The sequence below is a fragment of the Drosophila nasuta genome, chromosome 2L (assembly GCF_023558535.2).
Source record: "Drosophila nasuta strain 15112-1781.00 chromosome 2L, ASM2355853v1, whole genome shotgun sequence".
Lineage (NCBI taxonomy): Eukaryota > Metazoa > Arthropoda > Insecta > Diptera > Drosophilidae > Drosophila > Drosophila nasuta.
Window position 1 is genome coordinate 15,179,240 of NC_083455.1, and position 21,175 is coordinate 15,200,414.

The window sequence follows — 21,175 nt, forward strand, 5'->3', positions numbered from 1 at the left end:
CGATAAAATTTGAAATTTTAAGGCAATACAATTATTTTGCAATATAAAGCCTGTAGTATTTCAGTTAGTCTAATTGTAAAAGGTTATGCATTCCTTTTTACCCAAAGATAAGATTTCTTCTGAGATAAGTGGAAATAAACAAAATACAAAACTAACTTGAATTATATATAAAAGTAATTAAAGTTCATTGATGTAGGTCACGGCGGTTATGCGGGTTAGTAGCTACAACGCAATCTTGATAATTGGTAAGAATTTTGCAAATCCCTGACATATTTGGAAATATAAAAGAGCGATTTCGAAAATCTGATAAAGATAATGTGAATGATAAGCAAATATGCATTCAGCTGCTTGCTCTCTTGCTGAAAGGAGAGAGAGAGAGAGAGAGTGGCTTTTTGCGAATTTGCATGACTCCTTTCAGTTCAGTCGCCCCTCTCTTCGTTCGGCTAAATTAATGAGCGAGAGTGTGTTTCGTGCTTTTGGATCATCATCACACTTACTTCTCATTCACTTGCACAAACACATTCGCAAATTCCCATATGTCTGCAGCCGTCGTCGACGTCAACGCCAAAGTAGACGGCATCGGCGCAGCGTCAGCGTCAGCTTCTCTGTCGTTGTTGTTGACAAGGTGTTTGCTTTTCTGCCTTTTCGTAGGGGTGTCGCTCTTGCTGTTGTTGTTGGTATTGTACCCAGCCTTGCTGCTACTCTTGTTGTAGTTGTTGCTGTTGCCGTCCGGCAATAGCTTTTAGCTGTGACGTTACGGAAGCAACACAAGCGACGAAGATGGAGAGAGAGGCAGTCTCCCGATACGTGCTTATGGGCGAGACAAATATGACAGCTTGCGAGGCAGCAAAGTCTGCGGAAGCTTGCCTAGACTTAAAAGCTTTAAAGTTTTACCGCCCATTAAGAGCTAAGCTTTTTGTAGTTTATCAAAAGCTGAACGATTTTTTCTACACGCAGCCCATTAAAACAGGGGAAACTATGTAAGTAGCATAGTTTAGTGTGCTCCATAAAAGAGTACATAATTAGACAGAATGAATCTTTGAGGCATTTTATGGCTGTAAATCAAAACGAAAGTAAACATTTATTTGCATTGTAGCTTAGCGTATAAATTTAAGGCTAATTCAGCATAGCATCCACATCAGCCTGCGAGCTGTTTGTCGCTTCAGTGACTTCCTCTGCCGCTGTCGCTCCCTCTTCCTCCTCCTCTGTGCTATCAGATGCACTACCAATATCGCCTGCAACAATTGGTGGCTCTGTGCTGGTCGTGGTGCTGCCAACCTGTTCGGCCATGCACTGTGGATCGTTTTGGCAATCCACATTCGCCATGGCATTCAAACTTGCTGCTGGCACGCATGCAATGCGTTCCATTTCTCGCACCTCTTCGGCATTCAGGGGATCCGTCTCTTTCATCATGATGGGGAAGCACACAATTCCGCCAACAGGTGGCGCTACTGCATCAGTGCTTTGGGTAGTTTGCTCCTCGCTTGATAATTCCTCCTGGGTTTCCTTCTCATTGCTTAACGGCGGAGCAAAGAATTGCACTTCTTGCAGCGGTGCCTCTGTCTCTCCCTGTCCCTGTCCCTGTCCCTCTCCCGCACCCTCTCCCTGTTGACCATTGTTAATAACGATTATTCGTCGACTCTCCAATTGAGCAGGTTCTCCTCCCTGCGGATTCTGATTCGGATTCTGATGGTAAACTTGATGATAGTGGCCACGGTTCATGCTGTGCATCAGCCTGGCAGCCAGGAAACCAGTCAGAAATCCATTCGTACCTTAGTCAATGTAGAAACGTATCCAACTATAGAACTCTTCCGCTCGCTTACACACACTCACTCTCGCTCACCTGATCCGAAGCTGCTGCCCATGGGCGGTTGTGGATAGTAGATGGCGCCATTGGGCAGTGCCTGAGTATTGGCATAGTAGGTGCCCTGGCTGGGCGCTGATCCATAGCCATAATTATAGCCATGTGGCAGTTGTTGACGCGGATAGTTGCCCAGCTGTGGCTTGGGCATGGACATGGGTTTCGGTGGTGGCGGTGGCGGTGGTGGCAGTGGCACCTTGGGTACAGTCATCGCCGTATGCACGGGTGAACCGCTAACAACGCGTCGTCCGCCGCCCGACGACGATGACTTGCTGCCGTATTTGCTACGCCAGCCACCGAAGATGCCACCAAATGAGCCACCGCCACGTCCACGACCACCGCGAGCTGCCGCGGGCTGCACGAGGCAGGCGGCGGCAATGAGTAGAAGCAGCAACAGCAGCTGCTGCTGCGAATTGGAAATACAACGAGTATGTTTCATGCTTGCGATCTGCATCCGGCAATAACCACTTTCAAACTGGGGGATAAAGGCAACGTGTCGGCGCCTATATCCCCCTGAAAAGCATGGAAATCATGAAATGCGTGTGCGGCTGCCTCACGATGGCACTTGTGAGGCATTTAGATTAACGAAAGAGCTTCACAAGAGTTTAAGATATCACGTAGCTCATTCTTTCAAAAGAATTCACATTTAAGTGAAGCCTTATAAATATTTAAAACATTCAATCGAATATTTAGTCTCTATCTCATCGTAAAAACTCTTAATTGCTAAGTTTCCAATTATGAATAACATTTAAATATGGTAAAATGTTTGTTAAAGAGTTTTTTCATTAGGCAATTCATTATTATAGCGTATTTAGTGCATTTTTATAAACTAAAGCCATATAAGATATACAAAATATTAAAAAATAAACTTTAACTTTGACTCACCGATAAGTAAAAATGTTATAAAATTGTGATCTGAAAACAAGAGAATATGATTTGAAGATTTAAATTTGATTTGTTATTTAAAGTTGATTAACAGTAAAAAGTAATTTAAATACTTTAGTTATCTATAGTAATGCCAATTCATTTATAAGCTTTTCCTTAAGTCACATTTAATATTAATAATTTATTGACTTGCATTTTAAGTTGATTTATAGATGTCATTTAATACTCAAATGCTTTCAAAGCATTAACACTTTCTTCAAAAGAAACAGAATCTGAGTGCTGGCCAAAAATGTGGTGACTGGCAAAATGTAGCGCATTTATTTGATCATTTTAACCGAGTGAAATGTCATATCATTTTACTCATCACACAATTTGGATTTGACAGCATTGCCAGTGGCTGAAATTCATACATGAAATCCATACAGAATACTCTTCACTCATATATGTATGTATGAATATACAGATACAGATACAGATGTATTTATTCGTCCCCCTCGCAGTATATATCACATAGAAAATTGAATGAGTGTCGTCGTGTAATAATTCAATTGCCTCTAATTGAGTCGCACTCAAATTCTCGGATTTTCTCGATGTCTCCAACCAAGCAGCATAAACAACAACAACAGCAATAAAAGTGTAAAAACAAACCAAAAAAAAAAAAGGGAAAAATAATATGCTGTTGATATCTTTAGCAATTTGCCAAATGTGTCGCATCAGAGTTTTGATTTACTCATACGAATATGAATGTGAATACTTCTAGTAAACACGAATGCATCTCTATAGTAGTTGAGGTAATGCGCACTTGTTGATCGTCACGTTCAATTCCACGACCGATCTCACAAAAGACGCTGACCCATTTACAACGCAGGCCGTGAATTGCAAACGTACAAAAAAAGCAAAATAAAACTATGAAATGCATTGTCATTGACGCCTTGGCAACTTAAACTACGCTAAACTGAGGTCATTACAATGCAATCAATATCATCAACTTTTACGAGTCCGAGGAAAGTGTTCTTCAAAGCCTGGGAATTTTCACACTTTCCCAGCACACAAATAAATGGGATGATAAAAATATATACAACACTTTAAAAGTGCTAAAGATTTACCTTAAAACCTATTTAACTTATTTAGCCTTAAATAGAACGCACACAGAAAGAAAAAACGTGCTAAAATCAAGAATAAAATCTTGAATGAAGTTTGTTTTATTCGTAAATTAAAATCGAAATTCAACAAAAATTATAATCAAGAATGAAAAATATTTCAGAATTCAATTAAGATGGTAAAATCTTAAATCAAAATTTGCAATCTATTTTTTACTCTAGATTTATTTCTCTTTGTGTAGAGATGCTTGAAGATTAGTCGTAGTTGTTTAAAGATCTGTGGAATATTTCAAGATCATTTTTAAATTTTGATTTTTTATTGAATATACTCTAAAATGAATAATATCAAATTTTTCCATGACTTTTTTTTTAAGAATTGTGGTTCTTTCTTTCTCAATTAGGCAACTGAAAATGACTCGACTAAAGCTAAAATTTAAATAGAACTGCCTATGAATGAGTTATAAATAGCTACTATTGACTATGATTTTAATACTGTTTATTTGTGTAATGTTAACTAAAATAAACAAAGTGGAATGTATGCAGGCTTGTAGGCTCACAAGTAAGCACTTCATCTGTCTTGCTTTTGCTGAAGCACACAAAATATATTTGCATACACAATTTATATTTGTCATATTTTCACCTCACCCGGCGAAATAAATTTGGTAAAGACATCCCCACATAAGAATATACACAACTGGTGTTTAGTCATTATGCGGCAACTTAATTCCCATAAATTTGCAACGGTTTATTGATTGCCGCCCAAGTGGCATCATTAAAATCAAATGGGGGACACCAAGGGATAGCTAGATAGAGCTAGAAAGAGAGGGGGCGAGAGAGAGAGAGCGAGAGACTAGTTCATTTGGAACGTTTAGGCCATTTTGAAAGTCATTTATAATGAAATGTAGATGTTGAACCTGCCACCCAAATAAGTCGTACGTCATCTATAAAAGCAAAAATTAGTTGTTGGAGACAAACGGCGAAGGGAGTGCGTATCCAAAGAGAGCGAGAGACAGAGAGAGAGAGAGATAGAGGGGGAACGACTCGAGGCGCAAAGGAAAACTTGTAAAATATTTACGAGCTCAAGTGACCAGAGCGAGAGCGTTGCAAAAACAATGGCCAAAAGCGGAAAGCATAAAAAGTAACTACTTTGTGGCTTACGTGTGATGCCATCCTTAACTGTTAACTGTGTGTGTGTGTGCGTTTGTATGTGTGACAGACTCAAGAGCCAGAGCATACTTTTAGGCGCAGGCGAAGAAAGTTGCGAGTGCGTGTGTGAGAGTGTGAGTGTGAGTGTGTGTGTGTGTGTGTTTGCTGGCTGTATGTGTTGTGATTGTGTAATAAAAAATATCCAGCTGACATTTTGTGTCAAGCACCTTTTTCATTTTGGCACTCAGCAAAGCGTGGCCAACTGAAGTCTGGCCAACTGAACTGAACTGATGGAGGGTCCCAAGCAACGCCAACCATTACCACATTCCCTGAAAGTCCCACTCCCTCTCTCTCTCTCTCTCTTGCTCTCTCTCTTTCGCTAGTCTGACTGCTGCCTGAGTGATGACAAATTACATTTGTCAGATTTATGACCAATTATGAGCGTGTTATATATCACAGCAACAACGACGACGACGACGACGACGGCATCAGAGCCACCTTAATGGCAAGCGCAATGAATAAGTCGCCATCGTTTGTTTGTGGGCGTCTGAGCTGCGGGCAGTATAATATCAACTTTGGGGGTGTGGCACACAACACATATGAGGTACACTCGCTCTCGAGGAGAAACATGCACGTTCACACACTTCTATGGCAATTGGTAATGCTTTGCTGCGCCTTTCGTTCGCCTTTCATTCCATTTTCACACATTTCACATTTTCCACTCTCGCACTTCTCGGATTTCGTTGCTGTTTGTTCATTTGAGTTACGCATTTTGGCATAGTCTTAAGAGAAATGCTTTCACCGCCAACACATACGTTTCGGAGTTTTCCACTGAGAAATGGCCAACCATATTCGACGTCGTCGTCGTCGTCGTTGTCGCCTTTATGTCGCACTTTCGACTTGTATTATTTATGCCGCTAATGCGTTGAAAATAGCTCAAATTGCCTTTATTACATGCGCAGTTAAACTTCAATTACAGCTCTAATAAAAACACATGCCCAAAAGTATGCAACGAGAGTCGTTCGTACCGAAATTCCAATCAAAACCTTTCTTCGACCTCCAATACAACCTCCAATTATTATGGCTTGACCTCTCATAAAGTGCTGCATCTCAAGGTTGATGTCAATGCATTAAAAAGGTGTAAATGATCATCAAGTGCGTGATTTCATTGCACATAATCAAACTGCTGTCTGGCCACAGTTTTAATGGCTAAGCGAGAAGATGAGATCTTAAGGAGTGAGATTGACTAGAACACATAATGAAGTTTTGATTTTTTAGTTCTCTTATTGAAGAAAACAATGTAAATTTGATAACGATATTTAAATTAAGTATTCCACTGAAAGTGGAGCTGACTTCCAAATCTTCATTTAGTTGGTAGAAGAGTTGTCTCAATAATCTAATGGAAATAGAGCTTATAGAAATTCCTCATTAATCTCATCGAAGTAGAGTTTGTACAAATACAATAATTAAATAGAAATAAAAAATGAATTTCTTATGAAATTTTAATATAATTTTCTATTTATTTATCCACCTTCCTTTGTCGTTTTTTTAATTCTTTAAAAAATTTGCTTTTTATTTATCTACTTTCATGCTAAATGTAACAAAACTTGCATGTGGAAGAATTAGTTCACTAAATTATGATATATTTTTTATTTTTATGTGATTAATTGAAATAAAGGGAATATTCGTATGCAATTTATCAAATAACTGATTCTACAATTCAAATACATAATCAATGAATTAAATTAACCAAATCTACATACAATGCTCTCCACGATAAAGCTTTCTAAGAATTTTGTAAATATTTTATATTCCAAACTTCCTTAGAAGTCTTTAAAAAACATCAAGCTGCCCTCGCTTGCCGTAATAATAATTTTCACCAGTTTTTAGTGACAAATACAAACGGGCGAAAAAAAAAGAAATATGCAAAAAGAAGAAAAGCCATAAAATATGCGGCGAAATTGTGCAAATTAAAATCAAAAAGTATAAATTATCGAGATGCGTAATGTATTTGTTTTGCACCACTCGCTGCTGCTGAATGCTGGTGACGACGTCGTGGGCGTTGAAATGGCTCGAAACAGGGGAAGTCGAAGGATGGGGGCGTGGCAGCAGCTGCGTCGCATAAACATTAATAAAAGCAACAGCGCATTTTATGCTTCATTTTACAATTCAATCAGTTTCAATTTCCACCTGTCGAATACATTTCCGTTTTACAGTTTATTTAAGCGTCGAGTCGAAGCTGTTGCTCGTAATTTTTTAATTTTGACTTGAATTTCCAAATTCAATTAGCTTCAAGGCGAAACTGCGAACGTCGGAGAGGATGGAAGATAGGCAGTCAGGAAGGAAGGAAGACATAAAGACAGCCTCGCAGACCGCGAGCTTCACCCATCTGGCAGCCATTGTTGGTTTCAGTTTTTAGATTTATGTTTTTAGATTTTAATGAAAAGCCACATTTTGTATGGATGCCTGAATGTGGCCCCGATAGAAAGACAGCGTGAATCATGAGCGAGCAAAAAAAACTGAGAACGAAGTGGAGAAACATGCAAATTGTGTGCTTGCTTTATTTCGCAGGGCAATTAAAGCGTCATAACTCAAGGCAGACCGAAAAAGAAATTAGTTTATGTTCGACAAACCATAAAGAAAAAAACAGGGATACCCTCTGTGTGGCATTATCGGCAGTCTGAATCAGCGTGGAACTAACTAATTTATGTGCTGGGCATAATTTGATAGTCAAATTAATATATCGTCTCTCGCATTAGTTACTAGTTTTTATTATTGCTCAGACTACAAGAACTTTGAACTGAAAGTTGTGGAGCAAAATCCTTGGAGCTTTATTAAGTTAAATGTAAACGACAAGAAATAATGGCTAATTATTTTGATAGACACTTTAATGAAACCTTCTAAAAAAATTTTATTTTAAAATGTTATTTCAGTTAGAAAACTGGTTGAAAAACTAAATTTACATATAAAAATATGGTAAAATGAAATTAAATAATAGATTATATAATATGTATATCGAAGAAGTCTCAACTTAAAGCTAGAAGTGCGCACTTCAACGGTATTTGTTTGTAAAATATATCAAATTATTATACCAAAAAAATACCTAAGGATAAGTTTGGTTTATTGATAAAGTACTACATTCAAAATATACAAAATATATATAATAGCAACTGCGAAAAATGTCCATTTATATTTAAAAATGAAGCCAAATTAAATTTGAACTTTTATATTGCTGAAAACATTACCTGTTTTCAAAAAATTTAATTAGTATTTTAAATATAGTCAAATGAGATTATATTTGTTATTCTAACTTATCTTTAATAATTATTTTCAAACGTAGTCAAATGCCTTTTTATAATACAAATTTCCATACAAATTAGATCAATCGCATAATGTTGTTTTTTTACAAAATTCAATTTTACTAACTTTAAAAATTGTAATTTAAGTCATTATTTAAGTGGCGCAAAAAAAAACACATTGCATACAAGTGTGCTAAAAAGCTGTTAACATTTTTGCGCGCCAATTAAATTAAAAATTGTTATCTAATAAAGTAATTAAATGCCAAATATACAGCAAAATTGTGCGTAAGCTGATTAAATTGCGATTTGCAGTGTTTTATTTCAAAAATTCCTTTTTATTGCTAACTGATGTGCATAGCATGTGTTGCACAGTGTGTGTGTGTGTGTGTGTGTGTGTGTGTGAATGTGGTTGTTGATACTGTTGCAAAGCTGCACTTGAAATACAATTGACTCGCCGCCAATTAGGTGAGAAATTGAAAACTCATGCAGCTGATTGGTTTCCACATCCTCTGCTCCCTCCCTGGACTCTATCTCTCACTCTCTCTCTCTCTTTCTATCTCTCTTGTTGCTGATCCTGTCTCCTTGTCACTGATGAAGCGGCTGTCACTCTCTCTCTCTCTGCTTGTGGCCTGAACACATGTCCATCAATTTTTCACACGCAACAGAGGAAACTGTTGCTGCTGGCAACGGGCAACAGTAGCAACAGCAGCAACTGGCAACCGGCAATGGCAATGAAAACGCATAAGCGGCTCTTCAGGCAACAAGCGAACGGTAGATAAACAGACAGCAACAACAACAAGCCCAAGAGGCGCCTGCAACAACTCAACCAATTGTTGTTGTTGCTATTGTTGCTGTTGCTGTTGTTGCTGATGTTGTTGCTGGGGATGCATGGCAACGGCACATTACCATTTCGTAGTTTTTCATGCATTCATTTTGATAGTCGATGTGACGGCCCCCCAGCAGCTCACAGAAAATATTGTCAGTGAAGAAAGAGTGATGTTGCTACTATTGTTGTTGTTATTGTTGTTGTTGCCGAGTCCTGTGGCATCGACAGCGGCATTGGCTTAACTGATAAATAAGCACGGGGCGCCGCAATGTCTCCCGTTTGCTGGCGCGCTTGTCTCCGGTTGCGTAAACCGTGCGTGTGTGCTTGCAACTTGACCTCGGGTCAAATGCAGCAAGATGGGGCATATGTCCACCATACGTAGTGTTGCCTGTTGTTGTCGGTGTCGCTGTCCTTGTTGCCGTTGCCGTTGCAAATGAAATTTTTCTTCAATTAGTTTATTTTCACACCAATGATTTTGATTTCAACCCCATGCAACGTCGGGTCAGTGCAACAGTGCAACAGAGTTGTTGTTGTTGCAACTGCTGTTGCTGCTGCTGCTGTTGCGCCAGCTTGTTAACGAGTGTGTGGCAATTAAGGCAACGCGTAATTGTTGCCAGTTGCAGATGATATTGATGCTTCATCCAGCCCCCCAATCCAGCAAGCAACAAGAGCAGCAGCAACATCGGCATCGGCATCAGCATCCACATCACAGCACTCGTTGTTTGAATTGAGCGAGTTGATGAGGAGCCCAACAAGCAAGCAACTGAGTGAGTGAATGAAGTGGAGGTGGGAGGAGGAAGGGGGGAGAGAGATTGTTGTATTTTCATTGAACATTTTGTTGTGAAGCGCAACTTTTTGATTGGCTTCCACTTGAGCGCCGAGCATGGAAGCGGCAATAAAAAATGATTGAAGTGTGCGTCAATTTCTAGACATGCTCGCTCATTATACGCGGAAATCAGCGCACGCTACGCGATGTGGCAAGAAGGCAGGTGGCACGGTGGCACGGTGGCAGGCAGGTAGCATGAGCTCATGCCCATTAGCTTTAGTTGAGGCACATTACGCATACGCCACGTAAGGCGGAGCGAAATGAATTGGATTTGTCATCGCAGCAAATGGCAAACGACAAACGGCAAACGCAGGCAAACTACAACATACAGTGAGGACAAAGAAGGAAGGACAGACCGACGGACGGACAGGACGGCAGCATCTCAGGCATATGAAACATGGAAAAAAGCCGAATGGCATACTCAAAATAAGCATGCAATACACGTGCTTTGGCAATTTGTCACATGAGCCTCTAAAATATGCCCCAGGGTGTTTGGCCAAAAACTTGACATAGCCCTGCGACTCTCCTGCTTTCTGCCTGCTTTCTTTCTTTCTTCTCTCCGCTCTGGACTAAAGTGAAAAAGCATTAGCTGCATACACAACACACGGAAATGTGCTAGAAGCGAAACAACGCTGAGAAAACGCCACGAAATCGCCTTGAAAACGTCTTAAAATTGTGTTTAAAATATCAACCAAACCAAACCCTAATCTCAATGTAAACAAAATTATTTTAAATTAGAAATTAGTTAGAATTTGGTTTCATAATTAATATATTCAATTTCTTACAACATTTTAATGGCGATTTGCTTATATTTACGCCTTCTGGAATGTCTTTACTGTGCAATACATATTCATATGGCAGGCAGCTTAGCAACAAGAAAAATATGAAGTCTAGCTCAGATTAGATGATTTTTCAGGATAAACGCGGCAAGTTGTGAGGCACTTTGCTTTTCCCACACACCCAACAAGCAGCACGTATTTATGTGAATGTGTATGTGTGTGCGTGTGTGTGTGTGCGTGTATGTATGTTTGTGCCTTTGCCATGCAAATGAAGCCATCAATAAAAATTTTAAATTTAATTTAGACGGTCGCCAAGCAACGACTCAAGTTTTGCAGTTTGTTTGTTGGCTGCATTTGTTGCCGTTTCTCAGACTTTTGCCTTGTACGGTATTTGTTTTCCATTTCAACAGCTGTTTTTTGTTTTGCCACACCCTCTTCCGCCCCACCTGTCTACCTTCCATTCTCACACACATACACAGAGCTATAATTTAATTTCACATGCGTTCGCAGGCGTTAAACTTTGCCCTCGCGTCCTGTTCGCATTTTAAGTTATGTAGATTATAATTAGAAAAGTTGCTTCGCTTTTTTCTCCCTTTGTTGATGGAGGGGGAGTAGTAACAACAACAGCAAACTTTGTTTACCGCCGATGCCGTCGCTCACAAAGTCATAAAATTATAGGTAAACGTTTACGTGCATCGGCACGCGATGTTCAGACTTGTGGCACAAACCAAATGAAAATGAAGACATTCGACTGTTTATAGAGAGAGAGAGAGTGAGAAGGGGAAAGAAAGAAGGGAAAGGGAAGTTGGGTTTGCTGCTAGCTTGCTCCATTTGCATAGCCCACCAATTAATTACCGCGGAATTTAAAAGGTTTTCGCTCAGTTTGCTTGTGGGACGACTTTGGCTTCGCATTACGGGGCGCAACACAAAACAAAATTCGCAATAAGAAATAAGAATTATATAAATGACGCAATATGAAACTAATCACTTTTAATTGGTGCACAAAGCAAATTATGGAAATGAAAAAGCGTCGACTCTAAAAAACCTTTTTTTTCTTTCCTTGCGCCTTCTTTCGCTCTTTCTCTCACCGGACTTGGGCGGCAGTCTTAAAACTTATGTCTGCTATTAAAATATTAAATTGTGTTTGTTAAAGTAGCACCGAACAAAACTTTGTTAAGTGCGTCATTTATATGCGCCAACATTTCGCTTCGAATTCATTTGAGTGGCATTAAAAAAATCAACGCAAATAAGTAAATACAGAAATGAGATTAATATCTCAAGTTGCCATTTTAAATCAATGTGCAAAAGTTGTGCAATAAATTGCAAAATATTCCACACAAAAAAGACAATAAATGCTGATATATTTATGTGCGGCATCAAGTCTATATTCAAGCAACGTATTTTTCCACCAAATTGTAGCAGACTTTTAAGCACACTGCTCCATTAATCGATAAATGAAGAGCTGCTCATGCCAATCCTCTTTCGAGTTGTGTGTGTTTTTTTTACAATTATTACAATTTTCACACGCTACGAAAAAACCGCAAAACATTCAAACAAAACACACAAGAAATTCGTTACGTGGTGTTACGTTGCGTATACGTCCCGTATCTCTAGCTGTTGTTGCTGCTGTTGCTGTTCGGAATTGTTCGCTTTGTTGTTGTGTTCGCTGCTCTTTCATTGCGCTGATTTACGCTGTTTTTTGTGCTGTATTCCTTTTTTTTTTACACCTTGCGTGCGCTTGTTTTTTACGACTCACATGCAGCAGCAGCTATAAAATGCCGCATTTTTGTGCTATGTGTGAGTGGCCATATCTGTGTGTGCGTGTGTGTGTGTGTGTGTGTGTGTGGGCGAACACGTACGTCTGTTGTTAATTATGCTTTTAAGCAAATTAGCAGCTGGATTGCCATACGCAAATAATGCGAAATCGATTTGGCGAGCCAGTCAATAAATTTTGGACAAAACCCAAACGAAACGCTGCCAAACAAATAAATAACAAGTAAGAAAGTTACGGTCGAGTGTGATCGACTGTGAGATACCATTTTGAATGAAAGGATAATAGTTCGGTATTCATTTTAAAATATACCAAATTAATATACCACAAATATACTGAAAAATACCAAAGTGTTGGTCTATTGATATAGTACTAAATCAAAACATACTGGAGAGAGCAAAATATACTATAGAGTGCAAAATATATCAGATTGTTAACCAAACCAACTAACCCCACTATATAAAAGCATTTCTTAAATAACTTCTACATACAGGACAGACATACATATATAGATATATCTTCTCGGCAGTTGACGCTGATCAAGAATATACATACTTCATAGGTAAGTGTCTCCTTTATGCCTGCTACTTACACAAAAGTTATAATACCCTTCTACTCTATGGGTAGCGGGTATAAAAAACATTCGCAATGCGTCTGTCGGCATTGCTGGGCTCTTAAGATTTCCTGTAGATACCCAAGAAAGAAAGAGAGACTTATTGGCATTCAATTAAATAAATAAGTATTCTATAAATAAGTATGAACAAAAACATGTTTGACTTTAGAAAGTTTGCTGTGCAGAAGTTTGGCTTTGTCAATATCGAAAGCATAAAAGGAATATGTTTAGAAGTAAATAATGTAAATCAACTTGAAGTTTTGTATATATTAAATTTGTAACTGACCTTTTAACATTCCCTAACTAGCATTATGCTTTATTGTAAATACCCAATTTGGAAATGTGCTGAAAATAAAGGATATAATAATTGAAAAAGGTGCCAACATGCATGTACATATTTTTTTGTTTTAATGTTAATGCTAAACAATAAATATTCGAATAAGCGAATGCTTAAAGCAAATCTGTTTTTGCGGGGCGTATCTTTAATTTGATTCAATTGTTTTTTTTTTTTGTTGCGCGCAGAGTAGAGCAGAGCATTTTGTTAATGCTGCCAATTTGATAATTACAAACAAAATCCTATTAGCGCTCCTTATTTATGCAAATTTCGTTATTTCGTTTAATTTTTAAAACATGAGTGTCTGTTATCGCCGCTTGGCTGCACGGCATGGAGCGGCAGCTGCTGTTAATTTAATTTGCCATAGGAAAAGCGACAGACACACACACACACCCACACAGAAGCGCACATCTATATTCAGCATTTAAATTAAGCAATGCGTACATTATAATCTTCTATTGGAAAGTCGAGCCAGACACACAGGAAAAGTTAAACGTGCACCTGTCTCAAGTCGTGCCTCGTGCCCCTCAAAGAACAGCTGTCAACGTCGCTCGCAACGTCGCAACATGGCTGCCATGATGTCGCTTTCAATTATGCCACATGCGTGCGGCATCTTCATCTCCATTTCCACCGCCATCTTCATCTTCATCTTCATCTTTATCTTCAGAATTTTGCAGCTCTACCAAACATAACAATCTCGACACACATGATACTAAAGATTGTCATCAAGCAAAAGCAAAAGAACAAAAAAATAAGGACAAAAGACCAAAGTCGATGGCATGGCCCCAAAAATGTAATTCCCATTCCCCGAGGCCTGTTGATTTTTTACCTTTATCACTTTATGACAAAATGCTGTGACATGCATAAAAAATATGTGCGAGTGTGTTTCATGCGCCCGGCCTCTAATTGACAATGCTTATTAATTATTAATTAGATGCGTTTGATATTCCCCAACAATTTTGGGTCACATCACATGTACATCAAGTAAACCCTTTACTTTACTTTACTTCATTCTCTCACCTTTCATTTGCAGAGGCCTGTAATGATATATAATTAAAATTTCACTTTACATGTCTCCGTCTTTAACTCAGTCACAAGACAGAAGACACGAGACGCACACACATGACACAGGTTTCACACTTGAGAAGAAGTTGCTAAGGAAAAGTTCGGGGAAAATTGTCAACATTAAAAATTAAAACTAGAAATGGTACGCGAGGCACACTTTGATATCGTTTCCATTTAAAACGAAAGCACTAATTGAAATTTATTGACATAGAAAAGATATTCAAATTAAGGAAAAAGGCAGTCAACTTAATAAGCAACTTTGTCAAAGTTTCTGTTGATATTTAAAGAGAACAACATTATCCTTTAAATAAATATTTAAAAGGGATTCAAAAACCTCTGTCACATTTTCATTGATTCGATTTGGACATAGGTAAATTGGTATTCTTGTTGATCTACAGGTTGTAATCGAAATGCGAATCAAATACAAGTATCAGGTTAAACTCGTCGTATCTTTTGACAGTCAAAACACACACACACACATTTTGTGTTACAAATTCGTATCGTAAAATTAATTAAATCCAGTGTGCCTGGCTTTTTTGCCTAGGTCGATTTGATATGCCTTTTGGTAGAGCAGCGAAGACCATTAGAAATTTTATTACATTGGCTATAAAGTTGAGTTTTGTTTTACGTTCGTTCGTTCGCTCTCGCAGCAAGCAAAGATCAACAATTTGGGCTTCATTGTTTCAATTTATTATTAACTTTTATATCATGGCCGGAAACAGGAATAGGAACTTTATTTACCAATAAATGTGCTGGCACATCTCCGCTTCCTCTTTTTCCTCTTCACTACTTCATCAGGTTTTTTGCCTGGCAGCAACTGTAACAATTTTTATGACATTTTAAGCCAATATCCGTTAACGCCCCGATTGTTGCCATTTTTCCAACAGATTCTTGTCCAAGTTGAAGGTCATTAAAATGTCTGCCAGGCTTGTTTATCGAGCTTCTCTTTTTTCGTTGCTCTTCATTTTCATTGTTGATGCTCTTGGCATACGCTTTTGCATACGCTTTTGCCTTGGCTTAAACACAGAAATTTTTAAGGCAGCTTTTGCTAATTGGCTTGAAGAGTTACGGCTGCCACAAAATATGTCGACTTTTTCATAGAACTCGCAACTATACAAGTTAATATTTTGCGAAACAGCAAAAAGCATGCTTCACTGGGTTTTAGTTTTATTAGCAAACTGGATTTCGTTGTTGTTCCTGGCAACAAATACTTGACATTTTATTACGAAAAGGGAACGTTGCCAGAGTTCCTCACTCTTTTCCTGCCCCTCATGTGTGTGTATGTGTGTGTTGCATGCATCTAACCATTTTGTCATCCCCAGCCCGCAGGCGATGAAATAAAAATGAGCTAGCAAACTGTGACGGGGGGGTAAACTCTTGTTGTTGTTGGGTTCAACCTGAGAAACTGATGCTGAACCCAACTGGAAACATTGCAAAAAAATAACTAGCATAATAACGCAAATATTTTACGATACGCAGAAGAAACGACAAGCCAAAAACTTAACTAGCCGCGGGCCAAGCACTGAAACAACAACTCAACTCCGCTCCGCTCAGCTCAGCTCAACGTAAATAAAATTTCATTTCATTTTTATGCTTCTTGCTGTATTGTATGATATAGTATGTACATATATAGAGTAGATATATATATGTGTAGCATACTTTTAGGTAGCATTCATGCAGCACATTGCTTGCATTTGAGGTTAATTTCCGAGGGGGTGCGAAGGTGGAGGTGGAGGAGGATGAAGAGGAGTTTGGGGATTGAGGATTGGCCAACTGATTGTGTATGCCGAAGGCAGTGAGGCAATCAGCTGCGTGGCTTCGGGCCGATGATGCTTCATTTAAAAAGCAAATAAAATTAAAATACGCGCATATCTATATGCTCTCTATATATATTATATGCATTCGCATTCGTTTTTTTTTTGTTGTTGTTTGTATATATATTCTTTTTCAACAGATCAAACAGTCGAATTATGGGCAAATACATACAGACACAGCTGAGATGCCAATCGAAATGAATTGAGCCCACAGTCGACAGCACACACGTGAGTGAGTGTGTGAGTGTTTGCCTCTCTTCCTTCCCTCTCTTTCTCTTCTTCATGTGTTTGTCTCTCCCTCTGTCTGTGTGTTGGTAAATTAAAAGCAAATAGCTGGCACACGAACTGGAAAGCTGGGAAGCGGCAGCAGAAAAAAAATCAATTAAAATCAAATAAAGCTTTGTGCAAATATGCAGCTGATTTAAAATTATTTTTATGCTCTCTGCTCTGCTGCCCACGTCCCGCCTCCAACTGCGACTCATTAAAGCACACAAATTATTGAAAGAACAGCGCTCAGAAGAGGACACTGTTTCAATGGCCCAAGCCAAGCGGCACTCGACTGGTCCATCCACATCCGCCAAGTTGGCCCATTGTCAGCACGCCTTCATCATCAAGCGGCGGCATCAGTCAAGTGCCACTGCAGTGGCAGTCATCCTCGTCACAATGAATGCTTGGCCAGCACTGTCCGAGGCCAGGCCAGGCCAGACAAACAGTTCCCAAAGAATGAGCGTACAATTAATAAAAAATGGAATTCATTTCCATGTCTCACGCTTCACGCTTCACTCTCACGCTGTCGCAATGTCAACAAGGTTCGATGGCTGGATGGACTCCACTGGCTGGCAAATTATGCGACGAGTCAAATTGATAATTATGTGGATAGTTGAGGGCGCCCTCGAACACAACTTGAACTCAAGTTTATAATGTGATTCAAGCACAACCATAATAGAATAACAATAATAGACAACCGCAGCAGAAAACAAACCACAAAGTGAATCAGTTTTGCTAATGTGTGTAAACTCATTAACTGTGTCGAAAGCAATAATTGATTGTTCGTTGTGTCAAGTACACAGAGAGAAAACATCCTAGATTAAATAGTAGATTGCAAAAATGGACCTAAAAAAACAATCCTGAAATAAGATCGTTAGGTTGAAGCAGGTAAGAAAGCTACAGTTAAGTGTGCTCGACCGTGAAATACCCGCTAAACAAAATCAAAACGGTGTGATATTAGTTTTATTAATTGGTTTATTTCAAGATAAATAAATATTCAAATGTTATATTTGGTAAATTCATGTAATACTACATTCAAAAATATATATGTGGGAATGGGTCTGGTAACGCCAATCTATCCACCTATCGATGATAGGAAGAAAGGAGTATCGATTGAGAAGGAGTATCGATTGAGAATGAAGTCGATAGAATAGACTTAGAATATACTTTTGTGACGACCACTAGAAAAGCAAGACGTGCTAACTACGACCGAATATTTTCAAATAATTTAATTAATCAATAAACTAAATATCATAATAATTAAGGATTAAACTTATGAAATAATAAATAAACATTAACATAAAATCAACCCCACATAAAAATTCAAAATATACCAGATTGAAAGCCAAAGCCAATAAGACCATTTTTTTTTTGCCCATACAAATGAATTTTTTTAATAACTTCAACAATTTGTGTCTAATCGCAAACAAATTTTTAAGAATCATAAATACTTTAGTTATTATTATATGTATCAAAATTCGACTCTCGCTTCTTGATTTAAGATTTTTACGATCTTAACAAAATATACTTTTATTCATGTTTCCCAAAATGTTGGAAGTCGCTTCCTTTAAAATTAAAAACTAACTTCTGGTGGTTGGCTTAGTAAGTAGAGATGATGCAAATCATTATTTTTCCATGTGTTTGTTGCTCTTGGGTTCAAGAACTAGTCAGAGTCGTCGTATTCTCGATCTTAGCACTTATTTCTGTCTGTGTACTTCAAGTCGAAAGTAATTCAAATGTAAATCGCTAATATTTATAGCGAGAGAGCCTAGATTTAACTTTTCTTTTTCATTATTTCACTCTTTCTACTCCGCTTTTTTAATCTAGTTAAACTCTTTTCTTTCGCAAGAACATTTGTTTATCTTTTAACCGCTAAAACGGCAGAAGCAGTTTTTATCTCTGATTTGTTATTTTCATTGTCTCCTTTTCTTTTGCTTTGTGCGCGCTTAAAAGCCAAAGTTTTGGCCGCAACGAACTAAAAATTAAAATTAAAAATTATTACACGCAATACAAATAAACATTTCGTTTTTTTTCCCTTTCACTTTTGTTGCCGTTGCTGTTGTTGTTAGTCCGTTTAAGTAACGGTGTCAGGGAATGGGTTTTGTTTTGGGGGGCGGCGACTTGTGGTCCATCGTCGTTAAACAAAAGGGCAAAGGCAACCCTTGAGCAAATAATACTTAAACCCTCATTAAAGTAACTGAACACAGCACAAAAAAAAAAAAGCGAAAGGGGCAATGCAAGTGTCACCCTTGCTCAGTTAATGTAAACAAAGTACAACAAATACGAAAAAATACAAAAAAAAAAAAAACAGAAAAAAATACGAAATACAAACGCGCCAGCAAGTCAAGCAAATTTGGCCAATTTGTTTCCGCTCCCATTCCCACTTTAGTTGGCCCAACAACTTGAGGCAAGTAATTAAGTTTTGTTTGAAATTTTTCTTATGCTTTTGCACCGGACACTACTTGGTGGGTTTTTCGGGTTTTACATTTCCGCCATCCGTAGTCCGTAGTCCGCCATTTGCCATTTGCCGGGGTCGCCTGTAAATTATTTGCACTAAAAAAAAGTAAAGAAGAAAAACCTCTCAAAGTGTTGGCCCAGCACAAACAAAGAGCGTTAATAGTTGCTCCACAGGAAGCCAGGTCTTGGACCGGGACGCGCCTTAATGAGCTCAACTCTTTAACGCATTAGCTGCACCGGGGGAACAGAACAGCGAGTGGCAAATGCGCTTTATTTTCGCGCAGACTCCACACAAAATGATCCTCCAGAAGGCGCCGCAAAGCGGGCAATAATATCACGCCAAGGAGCGTGAAAATGCCACAAAATGAGGTCAAGTCAATGGATCCGTTGTTGCTGTTGTTCTTATTGTTGTGCAACTCTTCTTGTTGTCGCTGTTCGATGACTGCCATAAATAATTCGCGTTGCTCGTGTGCATGTGTAATTTAAATAAATAAATTCGGCTTTAACCCAGCTGCATGTGTGTATGTGTGCGTACTTTTGTCATCATGTATTTAATTACTCAGACAGTTTTCATTAAATGCTGAACTGGTCGGGCGCGATTCTCCTTCTTGCCAACCATAAAGCAAGCGAAATATCTTGCAATTATATTTGCATGTGAGCTCAAAGTGTTTGCCAATGGAAAAAGCATGAAGCAGGCAAACATAACAAGTCACGAGTGCGCAATACAAGTACGCTACGACTTAAAGATACCCTACACGAAACGTATTACGATAATTGCCTTCTACAACTGTTTAAAGTTTTAATGCCATGTGAATTTCATTCACTGTATTTAAGCACTCCTTTTTATAGCCGTGCGTATTTACAGGGTATCTGAGTTGGGCCGGATGGTGTGCCAGACTGCAGGCAGTGAAGCGGCAACACAGACACAACCCAAAACGCACCTGCCGCTGGTAAATTCGAGCTGAAAATGCATTTTTCATGCGTTAATTTTTCATTTTTAATTATTCGATTATAAAGACCTTACATAATTGAAAGCCTGGCAGGCGGCACGTGCTGCAGGCACAACAAGCATGCAATAAAACAGAACAAAAAAAAAAAAAACAGCAAAAGTACGTGCACAACAACATAACATAAGAAGTAAACCAAAAGCACCGCAAGGATCGTTAAATAGGGTTTTTTAAAAAATCAACAACAATTGCATCGCCTTGCGAAATGCTAAAGAAAAATACCATTTAATTTGCATATTGTTGCAAGTTGACTTCTTGCACACAGTTACGTTGTTGTTGATGGCACGCAGAAAATGTTGTGTCAAAAATAATAGCATACTTTTTGGAGCATATGAAAACAAAGCGAAAAACTATAAAATTTACATCGTCTGTGCTATTTATAGTACCAATAATAAAATATTAAATATGAATATGAACAAATATTTAGAAAAAATTAAAAAAAAAGCAAAAAAAAAGTATTTACTTAAAAGACCTCCCCGACGGGGAATTGAACCCCGGTCTCCCGCGTGACAGGCGGGGATACTAACCACTATACTATCGAGGACTTGAAAACTGCACCCGGTAAAAGCAAATAAATAAATTGAACGACTTTTTTCCTAGGCAGAACATTGGAAATCTATTTATACAAAAATAGTTTCTTATTAATAATATTTAAATTCCAGCAAGAGCATTTTATAGCCTAGCATACTATACTTAAGACATTTAATGCTTGTTCTCCAATATTAATGTATCTAAATACCTTTGCGTATTTCACATAATTCTAAAAAATATTTACACAAGCTTCATGCACAGACGCACACCATACGCACCTCCAGCAAAGTGTGTGTGTGTGTGTGTGTGTGTGTGGGAAAGCGTGTATGGCATTTTTATTTCATTGCAGTCGACTAACTAACTTAGTAACTAAATACAAGTATAACTATTTGCCGAGTAAATAAGTTTGTTGGCAAAATCGCCAGCCATGGACTGGCAACTATTTGTTAACGTTTATAAACTAAAGCTAAACTTCATATTTAACTAAAGGAAAAGCAAACGCAAAGGCAAAGGCTACTTGCACGGATACAGTTGTAGTTGTAGTTGAAGTTGTAGTTATAAACATTATTTTTATAAAAATGTTGCGAAAAATGC

The 21,175-nt window shown here is 38.3% G+C and overlaps 1 protein-coding gene and 1 non-coding gene across 2 annotated transcripts; both read right to left on the bottom strand.

Annotated features, from left to right (window-relative positions):
• Positions 1-1,032: 1,032 nt before the first annotated feature.
• Positions 1,033-2,341, bottom strand: LOC132791524 (uncharacterized). The gene is made up of 2 exons (XM_060800490.1): positions 1,844-2,341; positions 1,033-1,772 (listed from the first exon to the last, which is right to left on the bottom strand). The coding sequence occupies exons 1-2, from the start codon at positions 2,313-2,315 to the stop codon at positions 1,117-1,119; spliced, it is 1,128 nt and encodes a 375-aa protein (XP_060656473.1). The 5' UTR covers positions 2,316-2,341; the 3' UTR covers positions 1,033-1,116.
• An 18,181-nt stretch (positions 2,342-20,522) lies between these two features.
• On the bottom strand, positions 20,523-20,594 carry Trnad-guc (transfer RNA aspartic acid (anticodon GUC)). Its single transcript has one exon. It is a non-coding gene; the product is annotated as a tRNA-Asp (tRNA).
• Positions 20,595-21,175: the final 581 nt, after the last annotated feature.

What these genes read in the sequence shown, in the direction of transcription:
- LOC132791524 (XM_060800490.1), bottom strand. Translation starts at nt 2,315, where the DNA reads ATGCAGATCGCAAGCATGAAACATACTCGTTGTATTTCCAATTCGCAG. An exon ending in GGGCAGCAGCTTCGGATCAG is followed by an intron (nt 1,773 to 1,843) that starts GTGAGCGAGAGT and finishes ACATTGACTAAG; the next exon opens with GTACGAATGGATTTCTGACT.